Source organism: Pan troglodytes, chromosome X, assembly GCF_028858775.2.
Source record: "Pan troglodytes isolate AG18354 chromosome X, NHGRI_mPanTro3-v2.0_pri, whole genome shotgun sequence".
In the NCBI taxonomy this organism is placed as follows: Eukaryota; Metazoa; Chordata; class Mammalia; order Primates; family Hominidae; genus Pan; species Pan troglodytes.
In genome coordinates, this window is record NC_072421.2 from 98,753,915 (window position 1) to 98,774,724 (window position 20,810).

General features: G+C 40.0%; 2 protein-coding genes across 3 annotated transcripts in view; one reads left to right on the forward strand and one right to left on the reverse strand.

Moving 5' to 3' along the window:
- DRP2 (dystrophin related protein 2) overlaps positions 1-20,810 on the forward strand; it is a 93,275-nt gene that overhangs the window by 5,861 nt on the left and 66,604 nt on the right. Inside the window, exon 1 of one of the 2 annotated variants that reach the window (XM_054676561.2) lies at positions 4,070-4,134. The exons of the other annotated variant lie outside the window; for it this stretch is intronic. The gene's annotated coding sequence lies outside the window, so the exon portion shown is untranslated. Of the gene's footprint in view, positions 1-4,069; positions 4,135-20,810 lie in introns of those variants that run through there. 2 annotated transcript variants of the gene reach the window in all.
- Positions 3,400-3,785, reverse strand: LOC100615261 (14-3-3 protein theta-like). The gene has a single exon (XM_009439349.5). The coding sequence runs from the start codon at positions 3,722-3,724 to the stop codon at positions 3,500-3,502; it is 225 nt and encodes a 74-aa protein (XP_009437624.1). The 5' UTR covers positions 3,725-3,785; the 3' UTR covers positions 3,400-3,499.

Consider the following 20,810-nt stretch of genomic DNA (forward strand, 5'->3'; position numbering starts at 1 on the left):
GTAGAGGTCTACAGCAGCACTGCCTGCTGAGGCGGGGGACAATTCTTGTACATTTGTAATGGCACTGGCTGTGCCAGTTATGCCTCGGTTTGTTGAGGGGCTCGAGGTGGGCCTCTCTTACTGTTTCCTGAAAGAGGATGTCCATCTTGACTAAATTTAGAATGACACTGACTTTCCCAGTGATTGCCTTTCTTACACCGGGGACATACACCAGGACTTTTCTGTTGATTGATGGTACTAATTTTTGCCCTTTGATTTCCTTTTCTACATTCCTCTCTTGTGTGTCGAAATTGCCGACAATTAAAGCAAGAGCCTGAGAAACAGGGCATATTCTTTCCTATTCTTAATCCAGCCATAGCCTGAGCTAAAAGAGTAGCCTTATGTAAGTTATCTGCAATGCCATCGCAAGCCTTAATATATTCAGCTAAATGAGCCTTCCCTCTCGGGTCTAATAGCAGTTTGACACTCTGCATTAGCATTATCGTATGCAAGAAGCTGTATTACAACATCCTGAGCCGTTTTATCAGTTATGGCTTTATACATAGCCTCTTGGAGCCAAGCAATAAAACCAGTATATGGTTCTTTAGGTTCTTGTCAGACAGAACTGAAAGAAGGATATTTTTCCCCTGTAACATGTATCCTTTCCCATGCCCGTAAGCACACAAAGCACAGCTGAACAATGGCAACATCCTCTATTACTGCTTGATTCTGTAATCGACCCCAATTAGGGCCAACTCCCATTAACTGTTCAAAGGAAACAGGCACAGGTGGCTGTGCTTGTGTGTTTTCCCTTGCCTGAGTTTGAGCTTCATCAGCTCACCAGGTTTTAAACTGCAAGTACTGAGATGGAATGAGAACAGATTTTGTCAAAGTATCTGAATCATATGGTATTAATCTATTATCAAGAGCCATATTTTTAAATAAAGTTTGTACAAAAGAAGAGTTCGGTCCATATTGACTAATGGCTTGTTTAAATTCCTTTAGTAACTTAAAAGGAAAAGTGGCCCAATTAGCTATATTCTTTCCTCCCTGCTGGATTATAGTAATGGGAAATTGCCATGCTTCAAGGTCTCCCTCAGCTCTAGCTTTTTGAATAGAATTTTGTATAGCACTGCCAATTGCTCCAGGTTTCAATGGTGCAACTACAGGAGCAATAAGTTTTTCAGCTAATTTATTTTCTTGCCCATTAAGGGGAGAGAGAGGAGGTGGCCATTCACTTAATTCAGCAGGTGGAGCTGACGGGCTAGTAAAACATACTATTTAGTTTTCCTTTCTTTTCTTTAATCTCCTCCAGTAGCTGTTCCTCACACTCAGAATCTGAAGTTAGATTTTTACACTCGACCTCCTCTTCCTCATCTGAATCTGCCTCATCATCTGTTTGAAATGGCTCAAGAGCTGCCTTTATTCGCACCCACACTGACCAAACGGAAACTGGAATTTCTGCTCCCTCTTTATATGCCTTTTTAAAATCTCTTCCAATTCTCTCCCATTCATCCAACTCCATAGTCCCTTGTTCAGGAAACCATGGGCAAAACTGCTTTACTATACTAAAGAGTGATAACAAATTCTGAGTACTAACTTTCACTCCCCCTCTTTGTAATAAATCACTTAAGAAATTTAAATAAACAGAATGTCTGCTTTCACTTTGTCTCATTGTTACCCTGGTTCTTCCGAGTGCTCAGCTTTTCCACTGAGCTTCTTTTAGGACATCTTTTAGACATCCTCGGGTGTCCTCTGACAATGCGTCCTCTGCTTTCACATGCTCTAGCATTCCTTCACTGGGGTCTTTGTTGCCCCACGTTGGGCAGCCAGGAATGTTGGGGTGATCCGACCCAACACCAGGTCATGGGGGCGACAAAGTCTGGTGGAGTCAAAGGAATGAGAAAAAGTTTGAGAGAGAAAGTGGCACCAGGGGGCCATCGCGAGTGTGGAGGCTGCAAAGGCCCCAAGCTCTGGGAGCCCACACGATTTATTGGTGCTCAAACAAAGAAACAGGTGGTGAGGATGTGGGGGTTGAAAGGAAACAGTGTATCAAGTGAAGGAGAAGCACATGGCTACTTGAGATAATGGGAGTGCTAGAAGCAAGGAGCCAGCAAGTCTAGCAGACATGCAAGCCCTGCCTCAGCTTCTCTTCCAACACTCAGTTTTTCTCCCAACAGTCTCCCAAGTAGCTGGGACTACAGATGCGCGCCACCATGCCCAGCTAATTTTTGTATTGTTAGTAGAGACGGGGGGAGGAGGGGCGGTGTTTCACTATGTTGGCCAGGCTAGTCTCGAACTCCTGACCTCATGATCCGCCTGCCTTAGCCTCCCAAAGTGCTGGGATTACAGCACCTGGCTGATATTTTTTCATTTTATTTTATTTTATTATAATTTGGTGATTTCGTAGTTTTAATTGACAGTTTATAACTGTACATATTTACAGGGTACAATTTGATGTTTCTATATATATACTAATACTGATCAAATCAGGGTGTTTAGCATATCCATCACCTCATACAATCATTTCTCTGTGGCGAGAACATTCAAAAGCCTCTCTTCTAGCTATTTTGTAATATGCAATACCTTATTGTTAACCATTGTCACCCTACTATACAATAGAACACCAGAAAGTATTCCTACTAATTGTAACTTTATATCCATTGACCAATCTCTCCTTATCTTCCCTTCTCTTCCCTCCCCTTCTCAATCTCTGGTAACCATCATTCTACTTTATGCTTCTATGGTATCAGTTGTTTTTTTGGGAGGTGTAAGTGAATTTGTATTGGGAAGGGAGGTTGTCAACTTAAACAGCAACAAATAAAGAGTGAATAAGGAAACTCCTTGTTGCCACAGATATACATGACCTCCTTATGTGACACAGGAGGCATTTCAATTTGTGACTCCCAGACAGAGATGGCAAGTGCTTTTCCATTCAATCTAATATTTCTGGATTCCTACTAAAAAGGAATACATTAAGAGCATGGAAAAGTTGCTTATTGGAAGGAAACCCCCGAAGAGTAAGGGAGGGAATGTAGAAATTAAGTTATGTAGAACACTCTTCAAACTGTAATTAACAACATTTTCATATCTTCACAGTAATACAGTCACTTGCAGGACTGGTTCAGATTACTTAAATACCAGATACATTTTTAGTCCTGTGTAAGTGTTTGGAAATTACTTATGTTTATATAAAATGAAGCTATTAATACTTTTCTACAGCAGTAACTGCACACCAGGAATGCCAAGACAAACAGATCAAGGGATGAAGTTTTCCCAAAGCTGCGTGTGAAAAGCCTATGAACAGTTGATTCCATAGACATGAATGGGTTTCTTTGCTATAGGAAATCCAAGTGGAATAAGGAATGGAGATGTGTAAAAAGGCTTCTTGAAGTAAAGAAGGATGACACACTGTATGGATTTAGATTTCAGCCCCTTCTGCAACATCACATTCTTCTCCTGCACTGTCTGATGTCCAAAGCGTTAGGTTGTCTCAAAGCAACTGTATGATAGTCCTTAATCAGCTGCAACTTCTTGTCGGAGGTGTAGGTATTCTGCTGGATGCTCCAGATGACGCCCCAGGCGGACCTGCAGCCCCGACCACGTTCTTGTAGGCCACGGAAAGCAGGTTGCGCTCCTCCTTGGACAGCTCGGCGCCCTGCTTGGTCCCGGCCTTCATGCAGGTGGCCATGTCGTCGTAGCGCTCGGCCAACTTGGCCTTCTGGATCAGCTCCGTCTTCTCCATGGCGGGCGCGGGGCCCGGGCCCGGGCCTGGCCGGGGCGGAGGGCGAGGAAAGCCAGGGCGGGCGCGGACCCAGAGCGGGAGGAGCTTCCAGAGCTGCGGAGGGGCGGGGCGGCGAGGCGATAACAAAAAGCAGGGAGGGAGCTCCGTCAGACAATGGGGCCGGCAGCCCGCTTTTATCTCTGGCACGAGGCGGCCGGTTGAATTTCCCTCTCCCCGGACTCCACCGCCACTGGGCGCCCGGGGAGGCCGCTGCCCGCCGCGGGAGGAGGCGGGGGCGGTGCAGAGGCCCAGCGCGCTGGGAGCCCGAGCTGCCGCCGCAACCACCACCCCGGCCCGGCCGGCCCAGGATAGAAGCGACCGTTTGACATCAGCCTTTTAAAAAAATGGATTCCACATATGAGGGAGATCAGGTGTTATTTGTCTTTCTGTGTCTGGCTTATTTCACTTAACATGATGTTCTCAAGGCTCATCCATGTTGTTGTACATGACAGGATTTCATTCTTTTTTATAGCTGGATAGTATTCCATTGTGTGTGTGTATTATATATATACATACACCACGTGTGTGTGTGTATATATTTATATTCACACATTGTATATATACACCACATTTTTTATCCATTGTTGGACATTAGATTAACTCCATATCTTGGCTAATACAAATAAACATGGGAGTGCAGAGATCTCTGCAACATATTGTTTTTATCTCTTTTGAATAATACCTGGTAGTGGGACTTCTGGATCATATGGAAGTTCTATTTTTAATATTTTGAGGAACCTCTATACTATTTTCTATAATGGCTGTACTGATTTACAATCCCACCAACAGTATATAAGTGTTTTCCTTTCTCTACATCCTTGCCAACAACCATTTTGTTTTGTCTTTTGATAATAGCTATTCTAACTGGAGCGAAGTGGTATTTTGTTGGGGTTTTCATTTGCATTTCCTTGATGATTAGTGATGTTGAGCATTTTTTCATATATAAGTTGGCCATTTGCATGTCTTCTTTTGAAAAATGCCTGTTAAGGTCTTTTGCCTATTTTTTAATTGGGTTGTTTGATTTTTTTTTGCTCTTGAGTTAAGTTTCTTAGTATTCTAGATATTAATCCCTTGTCAGATGTATAGCAAGGACTGCTGGCATCTGTGGTGGCAATGGGGACAGGTGGGAGCCTCTAGTTTACTTTTTCCCTGTAAGAAGTCGTCTCCCTGTATTTGATGTAATTCTGGTGGAGGAGACAGTGAGTAGCAGAGGCAGAGCGCCTTGTTTCCCTCTCTGTGGTGCTGTTCTGTGCTTCCATGCTCCACAGGGATTTTGCTCTCCCCTGTTGCTTTCCAGTGTACTTTCTCAGTCACTCCTGTTGAAATATAGTTGTCCGTTTGTTGTTTTGGTTCCTTTTGTGAGGGGAATGAGTGCCAGGTTGACTCTAGTTGGCTGTCTTGCTGATATCAGTCAGAATTTTTCCATTTTAGGTATGTTATCTAATTTATTGACATATAATTGTTCATAGTATTCCTAAGTAATCATTTTTATTTCTGTAAGGTTGGTAGTAATGTACCCTCTTTTATTCCTGAATTTAGTTATTTGTGTTTTTTGTCCTTCTTGTTTAGTCTAGCTAAATGTTTATCAATGTTGTTGATGTTTTCAAAGAAACAGCCTTTGGTTTTATTGATTTTTCTCCATCATTTTTCATTCTCTATTCCATTTATTTCTGCTTTAATCTCTGTATTTGCTTTCTCTTCTTGCTTTGGGTTTAATTTGCTTTTCTTGTTCTAGTATCTTAGGGTATAAGTTTATATTATTGATTTAAGATATTTCTTTTTTAATATAGGATTTTGTAGCTATAAAAATTATGCATTGCAAAAGTTTTATTATGTTATGTTTTGGTTTTGATGTAACTCATAACATTTTCTTATTTGTTGTAATTTTTATTTGATTCATTGATTAGGAGTGTGTTAATTTCCACGTATTTGTTACTTTCCCAAATTTTCTTCTTTTATATCTAATTTCATTCCATTCTTGTCCAAAAACATACTTTGTATGACTTCAATCCTTTAAAATTTATTGCAGCTTGTTTTATGTCACAATATATTGTCTATTCTGAAGAATGTTTTATGTGCACTTGAGAAGAATTTGTATTTTGCTGTTGGATAGAGTATTCTATAAATATTTGTTATTTCTGTCTGGTTTATTTTGTTGTTCAAGTCCCACATTATTTGAAGTGGGGTATTGAGGTATCCAACTCTTGTGATTGAATCATATAATTCTCTCTTCCATTTTGTCAGGATTTTTTCCTGTATTTTGGAGCTCTATTGTTAGATGCATATATATTTGTAAATGTTACATCTTCTTGATGGATTCACCCATACACACACTCCTTTTTTTGTCTCTAGTAACAACTTTTATCATAAAGTTCGTTTTCTCTGATATTAGTATAGCCACTCCAACTCTCTTTTGGTTAGTTTGCATTAAAAAATCTTTGTTTTGGCCAGGGGCCGTGGCTCACGCCTGTAATCCAGGCACTTTGGGAGGCTGAGGTGGGCAGATCACTTGAGGTCAGGAGTTCAAGACCAGCCTGGCCAACATGGTGAAACCCCGTCTCTACTAAAATTACAAAAATTAGCCAGGCATGGTGGTGTGTGCCTGTAATCCCAGCTACTCGGGAGGCTGAGGCCAGAGAATCACTTGAACCTGGGAGGCAGAGGTTGCAGTAAGCCAAGATCGTACCACCGCACTCCAGCCTGGGCAACAGAGTCTCAAAAAAAAAAAAAAAAATATATATATATATATATATATATACATATTTTATTCTCTTTCTACCTATTTGTATCTTTGGATCTAAAGTTTTTTTGTTATAGACAGCATATAGTTGGATAATGCTTTAAAAATCTCATATAGTGCAAGCTGTGGTGGCTCACGCCTGTTATCCCAGCATTTTGGGAGGCCGAGGCGGGTGGATCACCTGAGGTCAGGAGTTCAAAACCAGCCTGGCCAACATGGTGAGACTCTGTCTCTACTAAAAATACAAAAATTAGCTGGGCACGGTGGTGGGTGCCTGTAATCCCACCTGCTCTGGAGGCTGAGGCACGAGAATTGCTTGAACCAGGACCTGGGAGGCTGAGGTTGCAGTGAGCCAAGATCGTGCCACTGCACTCCAGCCTGGGTGACAGAGTGAGACTCCGTCTCAAAACAAACAAACAAACAAAAGCAAAACAAAAACAAAACTCATATAGAACATAGATATTTTCTAGTGTACATCCTAATTCCCTTGTTATTTCACTTACTGTGTTTTTAAAAATTATTTTTAGTGATTGCCCTGAGTATTACAATTAGCATTTTTAACTTATAACAATCTAATTTGGATGAACAGTAACTTGATTTCAATAGTATATGAAGATTTTGTTCTTTAGTAGCTCCATCCTAACCCTCCTTTGTGCTGTTGTTACCACAAATTATATGTATATACATTGGGTGCCTTTTAACACAGATTTATAAATCTCGTTTTATGCAGTTGCCTTTTAAATAAGGAGAGAAAAAGTGTTATAAACAAAAAATACGTTTATACTGTATTTTATTTTATTATTAATTTTTGAGACAGAGTCTTACTCTGTCATCCAGGCTGGAGTGCAGTGGTGCAATCTCGGCTCACAACAGCATCAATCTCCTGGGTTTAAACGATCCTTCCACCTCATCCTCCCAAGTAGCTGGGACCGCAGGCATGCACCACCACACCTGACTAACTTTTATATTTTTAGTAGAGATGGGGTTTCACCATGTTGAGCTGGCTGATCTCAAACTCCTGGCCTCAAGTGATCTGCCCGCCTTTGCCTCCCAAAGTGCTGAGATTACAGGCATGAGCCACGGTGCCCAGCCATACTTTCTTATTTACTTGTATCACTCATCATTTTTTGTTGAAAACTAGACTTTTGAATAATCTGATGTGGCAACTTTGGAAATCAGATGCTCTCTCTTTACCAAGGTTTATTGTTGTTTTGACTTGTTTTTACTAATGTGGGTGGGTGGTTGTTTTAGTGACTTCTCTGAACTAGTCTGTATTCTTTGTCATATGTGACCACTGAATTCTCTACTCAGCTATTTTAGAGATTAGTTCATGATTGGACAGAGCTTCTTAAATGCCCAGAACCAGCAAATCTCCTAGTCTTTGTCAAAGAACTCCGTGTGCATGTTGGGGTGTACTTTCAACAATCACCCAGGCCATTAACAACTCTGCCTTAGCGTTCACTTCCTGATTGTGCAAAGGCTCAAGGTCAGCCAAACATGACAGCGTGGGGCCTTCTTGAGTCTTTCCAGAGCATGTATACAGTCCTATGCATGCTTATGCCCTTCTAGATCTTCTGAAAAATGTAGGAGGTTTTCAAAGTGCTTATAGATATATTCTTCCCCAATTTTTCTGTTTAAGATTTTTTATTAGTCTATTGTGTACCTTAACTGTTATTCACAGCCTTAGGCAGCTGCAAAGCTAAATCACTTGCCTGTATTTGTTTTTGGCACATACTCCCCCTGGAGAAGGCTTTTTGCACTGTGTTATCTCTGAGCAAGTGGTATTTTCCAGGGAACCACCAGACATATATAACAATGACAGTTGTTTAGGAATGAGGCTTTGAATAAGCTCCCACCTCTTTCTGCTCCCTCACGTGTCAGACAGGCTGCTGGTTTTCTTCATAAATGTGGACTGTAATTTTTTTAAGGCTACTGCAGAGCTAGAGAGTGGGAGATGGAACTAGGACAAATTAAAATGACGTGAAGCTCACTTTTCTTACAGAGATTCAGGTGTTTTTCTTTAAAATACATTCCCCAGGTTGCTGCAAGCCTTTGGTTAATTTCCAGAGTTCTGAAAATGTTGATTCTGACTAGTTTTGGCTTCAAAAAAATTTTACGGAGGACTGAATTTGGGGGGCCGTTACTCTTCCATTTTCACTAATATTGTCTCAATAATTATTTTAAAAAGCTTCTTAATATAATTATATCTAAAAACATTAACAATACTGCCTTAATATATGTCTATTTTATGTTTCCCTGATTGTCTCAAAGTATTTTTATAACCATTTGTTTGATTCAGGTATTTTAAATGGTCCCCAGGTTACATTTGGTTGATATGTCTTTAATGCCTCATTTAATCTATAGGTTCTCCTTGTTCCTTTTTATTTTTGCAATTTTTTTGTTGAAGAAACTGGGTGTCTTCCTAAGTTTCCCACATTCTAGAGTTTGCTCATTCTATTCTCATGATATTGTTTAACATGCTCCTTTGTCCCTTTTTTCCCTACAGGTTTAATTAGAGTAGATCTTATCTTTTGATAAGAATATTTCATATATACTATTGTCTGTCATTCTCCTTATATTTTAAAGCTATATTTGGGTGCCCATATCAGGGCCCTACAACAAGTGGATTAGAATATAGAGGCTTAGGCTAGGCACAGTGGCTCACGCCTGTAATTCCAGCATGTTGGGAGGCCAAGGTGGGCGGATCACCTGAGGTCAGGAGTTCCAGACCAGCCTGGCCAACATGGTGAAACCCCATCTCTACTAAAAATACAAAAATTAGCCAGGCGTGGTGGTGTGTGCCTATAATCCCAGCTACTCGGGAGGCTGAGGCAGGAGAATCGCTTGAACCTGGGAGGTAGAGGTTGCAGTGAGCCGAGATCACGCCACTGTACTCCAGCCTGGGTGACAGAGCGAGACTCCGTCTCAAAAAATAAATAAATAAATAATAAAGAAATTAAAAATAGAATATAGAGGCTTACCTATAATCTCTTCCTTCTGTGCACTCCCTTCTTCCCAAACAGATATACACTTATTCTCTCAGTAATGAAATACTTATTTCTAGGAATTGAAAAGTAACCTTTTTTTCCATTAAAATACTGGTTCTGTCAGTCTTAGATTACCACGACCATTATTAAAATCTTTATACTGCATTTTTTACTATTTAGTATTTTTAGATTTTTAAACCCCAAACCTAAACCTTTGTCAGCCTAATTGTACTGGAATTTTAAAAATAGTATCAAGCTGGGTGCACTGGCTCTTGCCTGTAATCCCAACACTTTGGGGGGCTGAGATGAGAGGATCACTTGAGCCCAGGAGTTCAAAACCAGCCTAGGCAACATAGCGAAACCCCATCTGTACAAAAAATTAAAAAATTACCAGAGTATGGTGGCACACACCTATAGTCCCAGCTACTCAGAAGGCTGACGAGGGAGGATTGCTTGAGCCTGGGAAGTTGAGGCTACAGTGAGCCATGACCATGCCACTGCACTCCAGCCTGGGTGACAGAGTGAGACCCTGTCTAAAAAAAAATATTGTCATGCATTATATCCAGTTCACATTCTAAGATATTGTGTGGATGCCTTTCATCCAGATTCTTCAGTGTGGCAGGCATTATTATAATAGTCTCATTTTACAGTTGAAGAAACTATAAGCTCTGAAAGATTGAATAATTCACACAAAGTCATTCATAATGGAGTCAGGTCTGCCTTTCAGATCTACTAACACCAGAGTCTATGGGTTTTTTTCATTACACCATTTTGAGAATAAAATCATATGGTATTGCAAGCTGCTCCTTGTACTCTTTCTTTTTTTTTTGAGATGGAGTCTCGCTCTGTCACCCAGGCTGGAGTGCAGTGGCACGATCTCGGCTCACTGCAACCTCCACCTCCCGGGTTCAAGTGATTCTCCTGCCTCAGCCTCCTGAGTAGCTGGGATTACAGGTGCCCGCCACCACGCCTGGCTAATTTTTCTATTTTTAGTAGAGATGGGGTTTCACCATGTTGGCCAGGCTGGTCTCGAACTCCTGACCTCCTGATCCGCCCACCTTGGCCTCCCAAAGTGCTGGGATTACAGGTGTGAGCCACCGCATCCGGTCTCTTTATTTTTTTTTTTGAGATGGAGTCTCACTCTGTCTCTCAGGCTGGAGTGCAGTGGTACAATCTCGGGTCACTGCAACCTCCACCTCCCGGGTTCAAGTGATTCTCCTGCCTCTGCCTCCCAAGTAGCTAGGATTACAGGCACGCGCCATCACACCCAGCTAATTTTTGTATTTTTATTAGAGACGGGGCTTCCCTATGTTAGCCAGGCTGGTCTCGAACTCCCAACCTCAGGTGATCTGCCCCCCCCCCCCTTAGCCTCCCAAAGTGCTGGGATTACAGACGTGAGCCACCACACCTGGTGCCTGGTACTCTCTTAAGAAAAATATCTCCTTTTTAAGATTATTAGTATCATAAGATCTAATACCTTGAAGCAGATAATATAGATACTGCAAGTATGGGCTATAATATAATAAATCACACCAGGGTGAGGAAAATTGAAAGGTTGTTCTCCACTTAATGCTTTAACATTACCAAATTAATGTTGTCTTCAATTACCACTTTCCCACACTAAAAATTAAAACTAATCACTATATATAATTTAAACGTTTTGAATTATTGCCCTGAGCTTAATCTTAGTTTAAAACAATTGAAACACACCAGAACTTTCTTCAAAGAAAAATGTATTTGAAAACTCCTGGTAAAAATACTGATTCCTCTTTTAATGATAAAAGATAAAACACACTCTTATTGGAGCAGAGAATAATGACCACTTTTGTTTTATAAAACATGTGTTTCCCTCACCCCTAATTGAGTACACATGCTCCAGGAAAAAAATCAAGGCCAAATACTGCTAATAATGAAAGGGAAGAATATTAGGATCATAATTTAATTAGCTCTAAGGATCTCTTTGCTCATCGCGAAATAAAAGGATCAATGATCCCTTTGAGCACTTCAAAGCTTTTCCTGTCAATTAGCCATTGTGACTAGATTGGCTATTTAAAGGCATGCTTTTCAAACTGGGTATGAGTACTCCCAGGGAAATTAAAAACTGTATAAATATACACACAATCACAGAGTGAGGAATGGCATTTTTTACTCAGATTATTTGCCAAAAACAAAGTATCCTGAATTGGGTCAGAGCAAATCTTCTGAAGAATATATGATGTCTGTATGGCATAAACTAATATCTGGGAGTAGGAAGAAAATTCTCTCTTCTGCTTTATTATACTTGGATACCACATCCAAAGCAAAAAATCTAAGCAAAAGAAAAGCAAAATAATCTGTTTAGAGGAAGATTTAATCAATTTGAGAGAGAAGCAATTATTTTACTTATCTAATTTGAATGCTGGGATAACATACTTTTTTCTTGAAGTGTTCAGTGGGACCATTGACCATTTTTTTTTCTTTTTTAAATTGATATTGTCTTTTTAAATATTTTTCTTCTTTTCTTTCTTTCTTTCTTTCTTTTTTTTTTTTGAGATAAAGTCTTGTTATATTGTCCAGGCTGCTCTTGCACTCTTGGGCTTAAGCAATCTTTCTGCCTCAGCCTCCCAAGTAACTGGGACTATAGGCATGTGCCACTGTGCTTAGCTAATAATTTTTTTTTTGTTTTCTACAGTAAAAGTTCACAGATCTCAAGCGTAGCTCACTTAATTCTCTCTCTCTCTGTCTCCCTCACACACACATCTCTTTCTCTCTCACACACATACACACACACAATCATTTAACTACCTACCACCCAGATCAAGATGTAGAACCATTTCCAGTACCTCAGAAGACTTCTTCATGCCCCTTCCCACTTGATACTCTCGAAGGTAACCACCGTTTTAACTTGTATCACCATAGGTGTATTGCCTGTTTTAAAACTTCATTTAAATGGAATCAAACTATGTACTTATGTATTTGACTTTTGCTAAACATTATTTTCTTTTTCTTTCTTTCTTTCTTTCTTTTTTTTTTTTTTTTTTTTGAGAGAGTCTTACTCTGTTGCCCAGGCTGGAGTGCAGTGGTGCGATCTTGGCTCACTGCAACCTCTGCCTCCCAGGTTCAAGCGATTCTCCCGCCTCAGCCTCTCGAGTAGCTGGGATTACAGGCATGTGCCACGACGCCTGGCTAATTTTTTGTATTTTTAGTAGAGATGGGGTTTTGCCATGTTGGGCAGGCTGGTCTCGAACTCCTGACCTTAGGTGATCTGCCTGCCTTGGCCTCCCAAAGTGCTGGAATTACAGGCGTGAGTCACCACACCCAGCCAACATTGTTTTCTTGAGATTTATCCATGTCATTGCACATTCTAGTAGTTTCTTCTTTTTTTTAGCTGCTATGTACTAATTCCATTGTGTCAATTTACCACAATTGGTTTATTCATTCTAGAGTATAAATGCATTTGAGTTTCCAGTTTTTGAATTATGAACAAAATGGATATGAACAGTCTTGTACATATCTTTCATAGAATATAAGCACTCATTTTGGTTGAGTTCATATGCAGGAGCGGAATTTCTTCGTCATAGAATGAAATGTATGTTTGGCTTTTGTAATAACTGCCAAAGTGATTATGTGTTTATTTACATCACCACCAGCAATGTATGACAGTCTCAATAGCTCTATATCTTCATTGGCACTTGGTTTTGTCTGTCTAATTTAACCATTATGTTGGATGTATGGTAGTATCACAATGGCATTTTAGTTTGCATTTTCCTGATGATTAATGATGGTGCATCTCTTCATAGGTTTATTGACCATATGGATATCTTCTTTCGTAAAATGCCTGTTCAGGTATTTTACCTATTTTATTACTGAGTTTTTGTCTTTCTATTGTTTTGCAAGATTTCTATATTTTTATTTTTTATTTTTTTAGAGACGAAGTATCACTCTATTGCCCAAGTTGGAGTGTAATGGTGCAAACCTAGTTCACTGCAGCCTGAAACTCCTGAGCTCAAGTGATCTTCCTGCCTCAGCCTCTTGAGTAGCTGGGGCTACAGGCGTGTGCCACCACACTTGGCTTTTTTATTTATTGTTTTACTTTTTTTTTGTAGAGATGGGGTCTTGCTATGTTTCCCAGGTTGGTCTTGAACTCCCGGCCTCAAGCGATCCTTCCGTCTCAGCTTCCCAAAGTGCTGGGGCTGCAGGTATGAGCCACCACACCTGGCCCAGTTCTTTACATATTCTAACTGCAAGTCCTTAGTCATATGTATTTCAGAAATCTCCCAGTCTATGGCTTGAATTTTCATATTCTTAATGATATCATTTGACCAGAAGTTCTTAATTTTAATTAAGTCCAATTTATCATTTCTTATATAGTTAGTACTTTTGATGCCCTACTTTAAAAATCCTTGCCTATCCCTAAGATCAAGAAGATACTCTTCTATGTGTTTTGCTAGAACAGGAGTTGACAAACTACATCCCAAAGGTCAAATGTGGCCCAGATAATGTTTTACTGAATCATAGCTACATCCATTCATTTATGTATCGTTTATGGTTGCTTTCACACTTCAGCATCAAAGTCAGTGTGACAAAGACCATACGAGCCACAAAGCCTAAAATATTTACTATCTGGCCTTTTACAGAAAATGTTTGCCAACCTCTGTTGTTCTAGATCATTTAGATCTATTACCCATCTCAAATTAATTTTTGTGTGTGGTTTGAGGTAGTTCATTTTTTTCTATATAGATATCCAGTTAACCCATCACTATTAAAAAAAAAAAAAAACTCTAACCCTTTCCCACTGAATTGTAATGGTGCCTTCACCATACATCTGATGACTGGATATGGGTGGTTCTCTTTCTATATTCTATATAGTGCTCCATTGGTCTATTTGACTATCATTGCATAAATACCATATGGTCTTAATCACTGTAGCATTATAACAAGTCTTGATACCTAATAGTGTAAGCCCTCCAGCTTTGTTGTTGTTGTTGTTGTTGTTGTTTTGAGACAGAGTCTTGCTCTGTCACCCAGTCTGGAGTGCAGTGGCGCAGTCTCAGCTCACTGCAAGCTCCGCCTCGCAGGTTCACGCCATTCTCCTGCCTCAGCCTCCCGAGTAGCTGGGACTACAGGTGCCCGCCACCACGCCCGGCTAATTGTTTGTATTTTTAGTAGAGATGGGGTTTCACCATGTTAGCCAGGATGGTCTCGATCTCCTGACCTCGTGATCCACATGCCTTGGCCTCCCAAAGTGCTGGGATTACAGGCGTGAGCCACTGCGCCCGGCTGTTGTTGTTTTAAGATTGGTTTTTCTAGGACCTTTGTGTTTCCCTATAAATTTAAATTTTATTGATATTATTTTTAATTGACAAATCATAAGATATACATTTATGGGGTATAATGTGTTGTTTTGGTATATGTATGCAATGTGGAATGATTAAATCAGGCCAATCATCTTGTTGATTTCCAGAAAAAAGAGCGTGCTGGTATTACTTTTGAGATTGTGTTTAACCTATATATCAATTTGGGTAAAATTAACATTAAAATAATGAGTTTTCTAACCAATAAGCATAATATATTAATCTATTTATTTAGATTTTTTTAAATTAAAGCAATATTTTGTAATTTTCTATCTTATGCAGCTATTTAATAATATTTAAAAATTTTTACTGTCTTTTCATTTTCTCCAACCTTGAAAAAAAACCCCATCCAACCACATCTACTTTGTTTTTCTGTTAGACATGAATTTTTCTTAAATATTGTGTCCTTTTTTAAGTCTTCATTCCCCCCAGCTCATAAGCACAATGAAGCATCATATTATGGCTGATAGTAAATGGAAAGAGGGATAATTAAAATCAGTGTACTCATATTATTACAAATTCACCACCAAATCTTAAGATGAATTTGAAAGCTCTAGGAGAGCTTTTTTTTATCCTACCATTCACTATTAACACTAGGTTCCATACCTTTTTCTTCAGTACACTTAGATTAGGGGAAGAAATGTTAGCAAAACCCACTTTGGTTATCAGCCATTTCAGCAATTACCACTAAAGCAACCCATTTAGTGCTTTGATGGGCCTATAAAAGGAAAACCTCTTCCAGTGTATTTAAAGAGGTAGTAGACTAGAAGAGGCTATTTTCTTAGCAAAATTTTGACCCGAGGCTCTCAGTCTAATGGTATACCCTTTAGCGTTTATTCATTATGCACAAAATTAACTCCCTCTCTAGAGGTGGATTCCCCTTATGTCTTTTTCTGTTCAAGAATTTCATTAGGAAATTTTGAGGAACTTCATTTCTGAAAAATCATTCAGCCTAAACCCTGGTTTTGAACTTTAGGCTGATTCTTCTGAGTTCTTTGAAACTTTGTTTTTTTCTTTAAGTTCATCTTCTAGTTTAATGCACCTAAGAGTTTCTGAAGTGTTTATATTTACTTTATCTGGTTTGAACTTTATAACTCCCTAAGGCAAAAAGCATGCACATGCGCAACATGCGTGTGCACACACACACACAAGCTCTAAGAAATTTCTGCTCTCTTTTTTCTCAGACTTTATATATTCAAGGTCACCTTTTTGTTAGAAAGATTCCCAACATGATCTGGTATAGGGAATGACTTTTAAGATTAGTGTGAAACTCAAATGGCATCCTGATTTTTCAATTCAGAGGTCTCCACATTTTTAGTTCTCTTGACACTAGTCAGTACCTACTACAGTTCCTAGCCTACCGATTTGCCTCTGCTTGCTCCAGCTGAAAAGTTTCTCTCAAAGGAAAGCATGCAGAGAATGCTAAGGATTATTTCTAGAATCGTTTTATTGTGTTTGGAAGCCTTGGCTCAGGCTGCTAGTCATGCAGATCATTTTAGTTTATCTATATTTAGTGCTGCTACAGCATGCCTATCTGACCAGATTATCTCCAACTTTATGGGATGGTAAGGACAAGAATATAGTAAACAAGATGGCCAAAATATACTTATTTATGCTATCTCCCTATTGGTTCTGATTCTGCCCTCTGAAAGTGCAGAGAATAGTTTCAATTCCTCTTCTACATAATAGCTCTTTAAAAATTTTAAAATAGCTGTGACTTTTTTTCCTCTTTGCCCCAAGCCTTCTCTTTTTCTAGTGTAAGCAACTAGATCTTTACTATCTTGGTCATCCTCAACAAGTCATCTAATTAATTGGTATTGTGCCTGATGTTATCTACTTTTAAAATATAGCCTCAGATCAGACCTTGTTGAGCAGCCATGTTTGTTCATACAATGGAATATTATACAGCAATAAAATGTATGAATAATTTCTTGCATAGGAATGGGTGAATCTCAGCGATATAATGTTGAGTGAAAGAAGCCAGACACAGAAGAATATATCTTGATTGCGTATATGTGAAAGTTCAAAAAACAGCAAAACTAAGTCAGGGCATATTGGTTCATGCCTGGGCAACAAAGCAAGACCCTGTCTCAAATTAAAAAAAAAAAATAAGCCACTAATGTTCAGGGATGCATGTTTAGGTGGAAAAGCTATATATATATAAAAAAGGGCATGATTCTCCTAAAAGGCATGTTAATGATTACTTAAGTGGAAGAGAAAGGCCTTAGTGGTTGGCAGGGGGATTCTGGGCTGCTGGAGATGTTCTTTTTCATGACCTGGGTGCTGGTTACATGGCTGTTTGATTCCTGGTAAACCATTGAGTTATATATTTGTGTGCTCACTTTTCAGTGTGTGTTATTCTTTACAATATAAAAGGTTAAAAGGCCGGGCACAGTGGCTCACATCTGTAATCCCAGCACTTTGGGAGCCTGAGGTTGGGGGGTCACTTGAGCTCAGGAGTTTGAGACAAGCCTGACCAACATAGTGAGACCTCGTCTCTACTAAAAATACAAAAAGTTATCCGGGTGTGTGGCACATGCATGTAATCCCAGCTACTCAGGAAGCTGAGGCACAAGAATCGCTTGAACCTGGGAGGTGGAGGTTGCAGTGGGCCAAGATCATGCCACTGCACTCCAGCATGGGTGACAGAGTGAGACTCTGTCTCCAAAAAAACAAAAACAAAAACAAACAAACAAAAAAAACCCCAAAGCTTTGAAAAAGTACAATGCTTTGTTGTTTTCAACCCTCTGTTGCTATTCTGGTAATCGTCACTGTTTCTCAAAGATTGTCAATAGAGAATCAGTTTCATCTTTAAGTTCTTTTAGGTCTTATTCAAAGTCCAGCTAGGTAAAGAGAAATTACTCTTGGTGTTCCAAAAAGGGAATTTAATAAAAAGAATTAGTTGGCCGGGCGCAGTGGCTCACGACTGTAATCCCAGCATTCTGGGAGGCCGAGGCAGGCAGATCACCTAAGATCGGGAATTCGAGACCAGCCTGACCAACATCGTGAAACCCCATCTCTACTAAAAATACAAAAACTAGCTGGGCGTGGTGGCATGCACCTGTAATTCCAGCTACTCGGGAGGCTGAGGCAGGAGAATCGCTTGAACCCGGGAGGCGGAGGTTGCAGTGAGCCGAGATTGTGCCACTGCACTCCAGCCCGGGTGACAAAGTGAGACACTGTCTCAAAAAAAAAAAAAAAAAAAAGTTACTGGCTGGTCACGATGGTTTACCTGTAATCCTAGCATTTTGGGACAGAGGCAGAAGGATTGCCTAAGGCCAGGAGTTTGACACCAGACTAGGCAACATAGCGAGACCCTGTCTCTGCAAAAACATTTTTAAAAATTAGCCAGGAGTGGTGGTGCATGCCTGTAGTCCCAGCTACTCGGGAGGCTGAGGTGGGAGGATAGCTTGAGCCCAGGGGTTTGAGGCTGCAGTGAGCTGTGATCATGCCATTGCACTCCAGCCTGGGTGACAGAGGGAGACACAAACTCTTAAAATAATTGGTTACATATTGGGTACAATGTATACTGCTTGGGTGATGGGTGCACTGAAATCCCAGAATTCACCATTAAATAACTCATCCATGTAACCAAAAACTATTGAAATAAAATTAGTTACAGAGATTTCGGATACATGGCATAGTAAAAGGGAGAAAGGGAGTGGGACAAAAGGAAGAAGAGTGATACCCAAAAATCAGAAACTAATAGTCCTGAGGTAGAGCCCACAAGCTTGTAACTTTTGTTGCACTGTTAGAGACATTATCACAATCAGTCTAGATCTACCCAAGTATTACCACCTTGATTAGGGCTGAAAATACTATTGCTATCACTACAACTCCTGCCAGCAACTGACACCCATTAGAGCCAAAAGCACTAAAAAGTTATCATTGGTAAGCATCTCTAAAATTGATAATAATGGTCACTACCTCTTTGTGTTGTTGAAATTAAATGAGTTAATGTATGTGAAGTGTTTAGAAAGGATGCTGACCCATAGAAGACAAAATAAATGTTAGTTACTATTATTGTCACACGGTTAATCTTTTAAAAAGTATTTATTGAATACTTATTATTTGCCAGAAACTGCGCTAGATGCCTAGGGTTGTCATGAGAATGAATTCAGAGAATGCATGTAGAGCAATCAGCACAGTACCCCCGTATGGAAATAAGCAGAAGCCAAGAGATATATTGAGTAGAGAATGCACCCTGCTGGTTGGTAGGGGTAAGGAAGGGGAAAAGATCATTTTTTTTAAAAGTCAGACATGAGTTTAAAGGTGGGATACCACTTACAAGATGACCTTGAGAAAATTACTTAGCCTCAACCAGTCTCAATTTATTTATTTGAAAATGAGAGTAATATGAAGTGCCTCTAAGCCTTATGGTAAAAAATAAATAAGATAATTGGCATATTGTATAGCACAGTAGATACTCAATACATATTTGTTTAGTTAATAAATACCTTTCTAACTCTCCCATTGCATTTCTTTTTTTTTTTTAATTGAGATGGAGTCTCGCTCTGTTGCCCAGGATGGAGTTCAGTGGCATGATCTTGGCTCACTGCAACCTCTGCCTCCCAGGTTCAAGTGATTCTCTTGACTCAGCCTCCTGAGTGACTGGGATTACAGGTGCCCACCACCATGCCCAGCTAATTTTATTTATTTATTTATTTATTTATTTATTTATTTATTTATTTTTAGTAGAGATGGGGTTTCACCGTGTTGGCCAGGCTGATCTTGAACTCCTGGTCTCAAGCAATTCCCCCACCTCAGCTTCCCAAAGTGCTAGAATTACAGTCGTGAACCCCTGTGCCCAGCCTCCCATTGCATTTCTTTTCTTTTCTTTTTTGAGACAGAGTCTTGCTTTGTCACCCAGGCTGGAATGCAGTAGCTCAATCTCGGCACACTGCACCCTCCATCTTCCAGGTTCAAGCGATCCTCCTGCCTCAGCCTCCCGAGTAGCTGGGCCTACAGGCGCATACCAACACGCCCAGCTGATTTTTGTATTTTTAGTAGAAATGTGGTCTCACCATATTGGCCAGGCTGGTCTCGAACTCCTGACCTCAAGTGATCCGCCTGCCTCGGCCTCCCAAAGTGCTGGGATTACAGGTGTGAGCCACCGTGCCTAGCCCTCCCATTGCATTTCTAATGTCATAAGTAAATCAAGAATGGAGGAGGAAGAATATGATATCCTCAGGGAAAGATATTTTAGCTAGTGATACTGTTGTAAACCCTGGCAAGAAACCCCTCACTAGCCTCACAGAGCAAAGCTTACATCAGAGAAAAATCCATCACCAACAATCTGTCACGTGGTACCTCTTCTTAGTTCTATTTTCTCATTATGTCTTAATAGATCTTATCTCTAAAAAAATACTAATTCCAATACAAATGTTAGGATCAGTCCTAACACTTGAATATTCATTCAGCAACTATTTATTGATCTTATGCTATGTGTATTAGTGTGCTCAGGCTGCCATAACAAAATACCACAGACTGGGTGGCTTAAACAACAAAATTTATTTCCACACAGTTCTGGAGGCTGGAAAGTCCAAAATCAGGGTGCTGGCCAATTTTGTTCCTAGTGAAGTCTATTTTCCTGGCTTTTCCAGAGAGCTAGGTTTTTTTAAAGCAACATACTACTATTTCTTAGTGTTTTTCAAACCTGCCACCTTTTAGTACCCACTACCACTACCCTAGATGTGGTTCTGATTTCTTATCTAGACCCGTGCTAGAGCCTCCTAAATAGTCTCCTTATCTCTGCCAATCAAACGTCCATACTCCTGCCAGAGTTCTCTGTAAACGTGAATTGGATTGTGTTTCATCTGCTTAGAATGCCTCATTGCCTAAAAAAGAAAGTTTAATTCCCTTAACATGGCATTCAATGTGCTTCACAAATCTGCCCCACTCTACCTTGTTCCGGTTTCTTTGGCATCACTCTCACTGCTCTGATGGCCTTCCCTGTAGCCCCACTAGACTATTAACTTTCCTGAACT

Coding starts and splice junctions, on each gene's coding strand:
- LOC100615261 (XM_009439349.5), bottom strand. CDS start 3,724: ATGGAGAAGACGGAGCTGATCCAGAAGGCCAAGTTGGCCGAGCGCTAC.